Source organism: Salvelinus alpinus, chromosome 26, assembly GCF_045679555.1.
Source record: "Salvelinus alpinus chromosome 26, SLU_Salpinus.1, whole genome shotgun sequence".
Taxonomy (NCBI): Eukaryota; Metazoa; Chordata; class Actinopteri; order Salmoniformes; family Salmonidae; genus Salvelinus; species Salvelinus alpinus.
In genome coordinates this window covers 41,395,074-41,405,073 of record NC_092111.1, presented here as the reverse complement: position 1 = coordinate 41,405,073, position 10,000 = coordinate 41,395,074, and the positions used below count along the sequence as shown (strand labels likewise).

General features: G+C 51.2%; 1 protein-coding gene across 2 annotated transcripts in view; it reads right to left on the bottom strand.

Moving 5' to 3' along the window:
• The window catches only part of fam49al (family with sequence similarity 49 member A, like), a 90,200-nt gene that overhangs the window by 17,027 nt on the left and 63,173 nt on the right, over window positions 1–10,000 (bottom strand). For both annotated transcript variants that reach the window (XM_071369023.1, XM_071369022.1), the window contains exon 4: window positions 868–989. In XM_071369023.1, the coding sequence (XP_071225124.1) occupies window positions 868–989 (122 nt within the window). The remainder of the gene's footprint in view (window positions 1–867; window positions 990–10,000) is intronic.

The window sequence follows — 10,000 nt, the reverse complement described above, 5'->3', positions numbered from 1 at the left end:
CGCTATAGAGCAATAGAAGCCATGCTATTCTCTTCCCGGTGGTTGTTGATACAGGAGTGGGAGTTGAAGCCACTGGTTCCCTGTCTAGTGTTGATAAAAGCACGGTAATGACTGTTGTGTGTTCTGTGTTTTGATGCCTGGTCAACGGCCGACCGCCAGGCTGCTTTGAAGCCACAGGTGTGTGTGTGTGTGTGTGTGTGTGTGTGTGTGTGTGTGTGTGTGTGTGTGTGTGTGTGTGTGTGTGTGTGTGTGTGTGTGTGTGTGTGTGTGTGTGTGTGTGTGTGTGTGTGTGTGTGTGTGTGTGACACAGCTGAGCAAACCTTTTTAACTTGACTCAACACCACCAGCCACCACACGTTAAAGACTACCGTTTGAACAGCAGAACTGTTTGATGAGCCGTCAGTATAACGCTTGTGGCCGTGTGGCTTGTAGGTTCTCTCCTAATTAAGAGACACACATACAGCTGGTGCATAAGAGTATAATAACATGAATAATGGGAGAAGGAATATATTCAGATAAATGATTATTTGTGAATAGTCATTTGTGTGTATCAGAATAGCAGGCTACCTATTGCAATTTGGTTTCATTTGTTGCAGCACTTAACACATTTTTATATTCTGTTTAGTCGTCGTCGTCCCCCTCCCTCCCTCCCTCCCTCCCTCCCTCCCTCCCTCCCTCCCTCCCTCCCTCCCTCCCTCCCTCCCTCCCTCCCCACACACACACCCCTCCCTCCCTCCCTCCCTCCCTCCCTCCCTCCCTCCCTCCCTCCCTCCCTCCCTCCCTCCCTCCCTCCCTCCCCACACACACACCCCTCCCTCCCTCCCTCCCTCCCTCCCTCCCTCCCCACACACACACCCCTCCCCTCACCTCTCGTATCTCCTGTCCCGCCCCGTTGTAAGACTGTAGTTCGGCCAGGATGCCGTGGGCCTCCTCCAGCACAGCACTGACCTGGTTCCATACAGCCGTCTCTGCCTCCGTAGGCTGGGCATCTGGAGGAGGGAGATGAGCATGATGGGACATGGAGTTTTGGAAGGTGGGGTTTGGGGTTGTGAGTAGAGCAGAGCATTATGGGAAGTTTAATTTTGGAGGAGAGTAGGGACAGGGTGTGTGAGGGGGAATTAGGGTTTGTATATAGGACAGGTTGTGGGGGGGTGATAATGGAACAGTTTTGGGGGGGAGGGGGGCGGAGTCAGGGGAAGGGTGTTTAGTGACCGAGGGATGATGAGGATTGAAAGAGAATTAGGACAAAGATCTTTACAATATAAATATATATCTGTACAGTCACTAACACACTGCAGAGGGCCAGGTCTTGACATGACATATGTGTCTGTACAGTAACTCCACTATTACAGGGGATTAGTCTGTCCTGTTCCAGGGGGGGGATTAGTCTGTCCTGTTCCAGGGGGGGATTAGTCTGTCCTGTTCCAGGGGGGGATTAGTCTGTCCTGTTCCAGGGGGGGATTAGTCTGTCCTGTTCCAGGGGGGAGGATTAGTCTGTCCTGTTCCAGGGGGGGATTAGTCTGTCCTGTTCCAGGGGGGAGGATTAGTCTGTCCTGTTCCAGGGGGGAGGATTAGTCTGTCCTGTTCCAGGGGGAGGATTAGTCTGTCCTGTTCCAGGGGGGAGGATTAGTCTGTCCTGTTCCAGGGGGGAGGATTAGTCTGTCCTGTTCCAGGGGGGGATTAGTCTGTCCTGTTCCAGGGGGATTAGTCTGTCCTGTTTCAGGGGGGGTTAGTCTGTCCTGTTCCAGGGGGAGGATTAGTCTGTCCTGTTCCAGGGGGGGGATTAGTCTGTCCTGTTCCAGGGGGAGGATTAGTCTGTCCTGTTCCAGGGGGGGGATTAGTCTGTCCTGTTCCAGGGGGGGGATTAGTCTGTCCTGTTCCAGGGGGGAGGATTAGTCTGTCCTGTTCCAGGGGGGGGGATTAGTCTGTCCTGTTCCAGGGGGGGATTAGTCTGTCCTGTTCCATGGGGATTAGTCTGTCCTGTTCCAGGGGGGGGATTAGTCTGTCCTGTTCCAGGGGGATTAGTCTGTTCTGTTCCAGGGGGGGGGGATTAGTCTGTCCTGTTCCAGGGGGGGATTAGTCTGTCCTGTTCCAGGGGGATTAGTCTGTCCTGTTCCAGGGGGGGGATTAGTCTGTCCTGTTCCAGGGGGGATTAGTCTGTTCTGTTCCAGGGGGGGGATTAGTCTGTCCTGTTCCAGGGGGGATTAGTCTGTCCTGTTCCAGGGGGGATTAGTCTGTTCTGTTCCAGGGGGGGATTAGTCTGTCCTGTTCCAGGGGGGGATTAGTCTGTCCTGTTCCAGGGGGGGATTAGTCTGTCCTGTTCCAGGGGGGGATAAGTCTGTCCTGTTCCAGGGGGGATTAGTCTGTCCTGTTCCAGGGGGGATTAGTCTGTCCTGTTCCAGGGGGGGATTAGTCTGTCCTGTTCCAGGGGGGATTCGTCTGTCCTGTTCCAGGGGGGGATTAGTCTGTCCTGTTCCAGGGGGGGATTAGTCTGTCCTGTTCCAGGGGGGATTAGTCTGTCCTGTTCCAGGGGGGGATTAGTCTGTCCTGTTCCAGGGGGGGATTAGTCTGTCCTGTTCCAGGAGGGGATTAGTCTGTCCTGTTCCAGGGGGGATTAGTCTGTCCTATTCCAGGGGGGGATTAGTCTGTCCTGTTCCAGGGGGGGATTAGTCTGTCCTGTTCCAGGGGGGGGGGGGGGATTAGTCTGTCCTGTTCCGGGGGGGGGAGGGATTAGTCTGTCCTGTTCCAGGGGGGGATTAGTCTGTCCTGTTCCAGGGGGGGATTAGTCTGTCCTGTTCCAGGGGGGGGGGGGGGGATTAGTCTGTCCTGTTCCAGGGGGGGGGGGGGGGATTAGTCTGTCCTGTTCCAGGGGGGGATTAGTCTGTCCTGTTCCAGGGGGGGATTAGTCTGTCCTGTTCCAGGGGGGATTAGTCTGTCCTGTTCCAGGGGGGGATTAGTCTGTCCTGTTCCAGGGGGGGATTAGTCTGTCCTGTTCCAGGGGGGGATTAGTCTGTTCTGTTCCAGGGGGGGATTAGTCTGTCCTGTTCCAGGGGGGATTAGTCTGTCCTGTTCCAGGAGGGGATTAGTCTGTCCTGTTCCAGGGGGGATTAGTCTGTCCTGTTCCAGGGGGGATTAGTCTGCCCTGTTCCAGGGGGGGATTAGTCTGTCCTGTTCCAGGGGGGGATTAGTCTGTCCTGTTCCAGGGGGGATTAGTCTGTCCTGTTCCAGGGGGATTAGTCTGTCCTGTTCCAGGGGGGATTAGTCTGTCCTGTTCCAGGGGGGGATTAGTCTGTCCTGTTCCAGGAGGGGATTAGTCTGTCCTGTTCCAGGGGGGATTAGTCTGTCCTGTTCCAGGGGGATTAGTCTGTCCTGTTCCAGGGGGGATTAGTCTGTCCTGTTCCATGGGGGGATTCGTCTGTCCTGTTCCAGGGGGGGATTCGTCTGTCCTGTTCCAGGGGGGATTAGTCTGTCCTGTTCCAGGGGGGGATTAGTCTGTCCTGTTCCAGGGGGGATTAGTCTGTCCTGTTCCAGGGGGGGATTAGTCTGTCCTGTTCCAGGGGGGGATTAGTCTGTCCTGTTCCAGGGGGGGATTAGTCTGTTCTGTTCCAGGGGGGGATTAGTCTGTCCTGTTCCAGGGGGGATTAGTCTGTCCTGTTCCAGGAGGGGATTAGTCTGTCCTGTTCCAGGGGGGATTAGTCTGTCCTGTTCCAGGGGGGATTAGTCTGCCCTGTTCCAGGGGGGGATTAGTCTGTCCTGTTCCAGGGGGGGATTAGTCTGTCCTGTTCCAGGGGGGATTAGTCTGTCCTGTTCCAGGGGGATTAGTCTGTCCTGTTCCAGGGGGGATTAGTCTGTCCTGTTCCAGGAGGGGATTAGTCTGTCCTGTTCCAGGAGGGGATTAGTCTGTCCTGTTCCAGGGGGGGATTAGTCTGTCCTGTTCCAGGGGGGATTAGTCTGTCCTGTTCCAGGGGGGGGAGGGATTAGTCTGTCCTGTTCCAGGGGGGGATTAGTCTGTCCTGTTCCAGGGGGGGATTAGTCTGTCCTGTTCCAGGGGGGGATTAGTCTGTCCTGTTCCAGGGGGGATTAGTCTGTCCTGTTCCAGGGGGGATTAGTCTGTCCTGTTCCAGGGGGGGATTAGTCTGTCCTGTTCCAGGGGGATTAGTCTGTCCTGTTCCAGGGGGATTAGTCTGTCCTGTTCCAGGGGGGATTAGTCTGTCCTGTTCCATGGGGGGATTCGTCTGTCCTGTTCCAGGGGGGCATTCGTCTGTCCTGTTCCAGGGGGGATTAGTCTGTCCTGTTCCAGGGGGGATTAGTCTGTCCTGTTCCAGGGGGATTAGTCTGTCCTGTTCCAGGGGGGATTAGTCTGTCCTGTTCCAGGGGGGGATTAGTCTGTCCTGTTCCAGGAGGGGATTAGTCTGTCCTGTTCCAGGGGGGGATTAGTCTGTCCTGTTCCAGGGGGGGATTAGTCTGTCCTGTTCCAGGAGGGGATTAGTCTGTCCTGTTCCAGGGGGGGATTAGTCTGTCCTGTTCCAGGGGGGATTAGTCTGTCCTGTTCCAGGGGGGGGAGGGATTAGTCTGTCCTGTTCCAGGGGGGGATTAGTCTGTCCTGTTCCAGGGGGGGATTAGTCTGTCCTGTTCCAGGGGGGGATTAGTCTGTCCTGTTCCAGGGGGGGATTAGTCTGTCCTGTTCCAGGGGGGGGGGAGGGGATTAGTCTGTCCTGTTCCAGGGGGGGATTAGTCTGTCCTGTTCCAGGGGGGATTAGTCTGTCCTGTTCCAGGGGGGATTAGTCTGTCCTGTTCCAGGGGGGGATTAGTCTGTCCTGTTCCAGGGGGATTAGTCTGTCCTGTTCCAGGGGGGATTAGTCTGTCCTGTTCCATGGGGGGATTCGTCTGTCCTGTTCCAGGGGGGCATTAGTCTGTCCTGTTCCAGGGGGGATTAGTCTGTCCTGTTCCAGGGGGGATTAGTCTGTCCTGTTCCAGGGGGGATTAGTCTGTCCTGTTCCAGGGGGGATTAGTCTGTCCTGTTCCAGGGGGGGACTAGAATGTCAGAACTAGAACCATGTGTATGTGACCAATAACATTTAATTTTATTTGATATTTGTTCACGCTTTTGTATCACTTCTCCTTCTATTTCCTGTGAAGCGTTTGTGTAAAAGTGTAAAACATTGATTGTCATTGAATTCCGCATGTATGTCAGCAGACTGTTTTTTGTTACTTGACGTTTGAGTTCCATGTCAGGTCAAGGATCTGGGCCCCCCTTTCGAGTTGAATCGATACAGTTGGTCTCAGTACAATCAGAATAAGCTAGTTAGGAGTCATGGAAACACGACCTTCAGCTTGTGTTGTAGTGATACGATGTCATTGATATCGTATCACCTCTGACTGTCGTCGTCGTCGTAGGTCTCTCTCTTTACGTAGTGTTGTGGTGTCTCTCTTGTCGTGATCTGTGTTTTGTCCTATATTTTTATATTATTATTATTTTTAATTTTTTTATCCCAGTCCCCGTCCCCGCAGGAGGCCTTTTGCCTTCTGGTTGGCTGTTATTGTAAATAAGAATTTCTTCATAACTGACTTGCCTAGTTAAATAAAGGTTAAATAAAATTAAATACAAATATGCATTGATAAGGCTTTTTGCATGCTTTTTATGGGGGGGGGAGAGGGGGTTGGCCTTATGTCTACAATTACATAAATTATACAATTGTATATTTTAAGGTTCTTGAAAAAGTTCCTGAAATCCTTGAATTTGACTTGCCAACGTCTGATTGAACCTTGCTTAAAGGATATATAGTCCTAAGCCTGTGGTGGGCACAGAGAGAGAGTGGGCACAGAGAGAGAGGGTGGGCACAGAGAGAGAGGGTGGGCACAGAGAGATGGTGGGCACAGAGAGAGAGTTTGCACAGAGAGAGATGGTGGGCACAGAGAGAGAGTGGGCACAGAGAGAGGGTGGGCACAGAGAGAGAGGGTGGGCACAGAGAGATGGTGGGCACAGAGAGAGAGGGTGGGCACAGAGAGATGGTGGGCACAGAGAGAGAGGGTGGGCACAGAGAGATGGTGGGCACAGAGAGAGAGTGGGCACAGAGAGATGGTGGGCACAGAGAGAGAGTGGGCACAGAGAGAGAGTGGGCACAGAGAGAGGGTGGGCACAGAGAGAGGGTGGGCACAGAGAGATGGTGGGCACAGAGAGAGAGGGTGGGCACAGAGAGAGGGTGGGCTCAGAGAGAGGGTGGGCACAGAGAGAGGGTGGGCACAGAGAGAGAGTTTGCACAGAGAGAGGGTGGGCCCAGAGAGAGGGTGGGCACAGAGAGAGAGGGTGGGCACAGAGAGAGGGTGGGCTCAGAGAGAGAGTGGGCACAGAGAGAAGGTGGGCACAGAGAGATGGTGGGCACAGAGAGAGAGTTTGCACAGAGAGAGGGTGGGCACAGAGAGATGGTGGGCACAGAGAGAGAGGGTGGGCACAGAGAGAGAGGGTGGGCACAGAGAGATGGTGGGCACAGAGAGAGAGTGGGCTCAGATAGAGAGTGGGCACAGAGAGAGGGTGGGCACAGAGAGAGGGTGGGCACAGAGAGAGAGGGTGGGCACAGAGAGAGGGTGGGCTCAGAGAGAGGGTGGGCACAGAGAGAAGGTGGGCACAGAGAGATGGTGGGCACAGAGAGAGAGGGTGGGCAGAGAGAGAGAGGGTGGGCACAGAGAGAGGGTGGGCACAGAGAGAGAGTGGGCACAGAGAGAGGGTGGGCACAGAGAGAGGGTGGGCACAGAGAGAGGGTGGGCACAGAGAGAGGGTGGGCACAGAGAGAGGGTGGGCACAGAGAGAGGGTGGGCACACAGAGAGGGTGGGCACAGAGAGAGAGGGTGGGCACAGAGAGAGGGTGGGCACACAGAGAGGGTGGGCACAGAGAAAGAGTGATAGCTGGGGCAGAGAGCTGTAGGGAATAGTGTTGCCTAATTCACACTACAGCATTTTTTAGCCCTGAGTCAGCCTGATGTGTTCATATAGCATTGTTTCCCTCTACGCTTCTACGTCACAGAGATCCACATTTAGAATTTGCCTTTCATATCTAGAGGAGGATTGTGGGTAGTGTATGTGAACTGCCAAAAGGAGTTCACATCTTTTTTTTGCCTCTCATCCAAAGGTCGTAGCTGAACAGCCAAAACTACCCTGAAGTACACACACGTTGCCTCTGAATCACTATACTGTAGGCTTTTGTCTGTTGCCAATTTTAAAAATGTTTGTAATTAAAAAGACACTCTTATCCAGAGTGACTTACAGTAGCGAGTGTATACATTTTCATATTTGTTCATACTGGTCCCCTGTGGGAATCGAACCCACAACCCTTGGAGTTGCAAGTGCCATTCGCTACCAACTGAGCTACACGGGGCGAGTGCGTGCGTCCGTCCGTCCGTCCGTCCGTAGATATGTCTGTCAGTCAGTCAACGGGACAGGCAGGGGAGAGACCACAGAAGCGCTAGTCCGGCTTTGTGACATAGTTTGGAGTTGACCCATATCCCTGGTCTATGTTGTGTAATGGAGTTGACCCATATCCCTGGTTTATGTTGTTTGGTGTGTAATGGAGTTGACCCATATCCCTGGTCTATGTTGTTTGGTGTATAATGGAGTTGACCCATATCCCTGGTCTATGGTGCTTGGTGTGTAATGGAGTTGACCCATATCCCTGGTCTATGTTGTTTGGTGTATAATGGAGTTGACCCATATCCCTGGTCTATGGTGCTTGGTGTGTAATGGAGTTGACCCATATCCCTGGTCTATGGTGTTTGGTTTGTAATGGAGTTGACCCATATCCCTGGTTTATGTTGTTTGGTGTGTAATGGAGTTGACCCATATCCCTGGTCTATGTTGTTTGGTTTGTAATGGAGTTGACCCGTATCCCTGGTTTATGCTGTTTGGTGTGTAATGGAGTTGACCCATATCCCTTGTCTATGTTGTTTGGTGTATAATGGAGTTGACCCATATCCCTGGTCAATGTTGTTTGGTTTGTAATGGAGTTGACCCATATCCCTGGTCTATGTTGTTTGGTGTGTAATGGAGTTGACCCATATCCCTGGTCTATGTTGTTTGGATTGTAATGGAGTTGACCCATATCCCTGGTCTATGTTGTTTGGTGTGTAATGGAGTTGACCCATATCCCTGGTCTATGTTGTTTGAATTGTAATGGAGTTGACCCATATCCCTTGTCTATGCTGTTTGGTGTGTAATGGAGTTGACCCATATCCCTGGTCTATGTTTGGTTTGTAATGGAGTTGACCCATATCCCTTGTCTATGTTGTTTGGTGTGTAATGGAGTTGACCCATATCCCTGGTTTATGCTGTTTGGTGTGTAATAGAGTTGACCCATATCCCTTGTGTATGTTGTTTGGTGTGTAATGGAGTTGACCCATATCCCTGGTCTATGTTGTTTGGTATATAATGGAGTTGACCCATATCCCTGGTCTATGTTGTTTGGTTCGTAATGGAGTTGACCCATATTCCTGGTCTATGTTGTTTGGATTGTAATGGAGTTGATCCATATCCCTGGTCTATGCAGTTTGGTTTGCAATGGAGTTGACCCATATCCCTGGTCTATGTTGTTTGTAATGGAGTTGACCCATATCCCTGGTGTTTGTTGTTTGGTGTGTAATGGAGTTGACCCATATCCCTGGTCTTTGTTGTTTGGTGTGTAATGGAGTTGACCCATATCCCTGGTCTATGTTGTTTGGTGTGTAATGGAGTTGACCCATATCCCTGGTCTATGTTGTTTGGTGTGTAATGGAGTTGACCCATATCCCTGGTCTATGTTGTTTGGTGTGTAATGGAGTTGACCCATATCCCTGGTCCATGTTGTTTGGTGTATAATGGAGTTGACCCATATCCCTGGTCTATGTTGTTTGGTTTGTAATGGAGTTGACCCATATCCCTGGTTTATGCTGTTTGGTGTGTAATGGAGTTGACCCATATCCCTGGTCTATGTTGTTTGGTGTGTAATGGAGTTGACCCATGTCCCTGGTCTATGTTGTTTGGTTTGTAATGGAGTTGACCCATATCCCTGGTCTATGTTGTTTGGTGTGTAATGGAGTTGACCCATATCCCTGGTCTATGTTGTTTGGTGTGTAATGGAGTTGACCCATATCCCTGGTCTATGTTGTTTGGTGTGTAATGGAGTTGACCCATATCCCTGGTCTATGTTGTTTGGTGTATAATGGAGTTGACCCATATCCCTGGTCTATGTTGTTTGGTTTGTAATGGAGTTGACCCATATCCCTGGTTTATGCTGTTTGGTGTGTAATGGAGTTGACCCATACCCCTGGTCTATGTTGTTTGGTGTGTAATGGAGTTGACCCATATCCCTGGTCTATGTTGTTTGGTGTGTAATGGAGTTGACCCATATCCCTGGTCTATGTTGTTTGGTGTGTAATGGAGTTGACCCATATCCCTGGTCTATGTTGTTTGGTATATCATGGAGTTGACCCATATCCCTGGTCTATGTTGTTTGGTGTGTAATGGAGTTGACCCATATCCCTGGTCTATGTTGTTTGGTGTGTAATGGAGTTGACCCATATCCCTGGTCTATGTTGTTTGGTGTGTAATGGAGTTGACCATATCCCTGGTCTATGTTGTTTGGTGTGTAATGGAGTTGACCCAAATCCCTGTCTATGTTGTTTGGTTTGTAATGGAGTTGACTCATATCCCTGGTCTATGTTGTTTGGTGTGTAATGGAGTTGATCCATATCCCTGGTGTATGTTGTTTGGTGTGTAATGGAGTTGACCCATATCCCTGGTCTAAGCTGTTTGGTGTGTAATGGAGTTGACCCATATCCCTTGTCTATGTTGTTTGGTGTGTAATGGAGTTGACCCATATCCCTGGTCTATGCTGTTTGGTGTGTAATGGAGTTGACCCATATCCCTTGTCTATGTTGTTTGGTGTGTAATGGAGTTGACCCATATCCCTGGTCTATGTTGTTTGGTGTATAACGGAGTTGACCCATATCCCTGGTCTATGTTGTTTGGTTT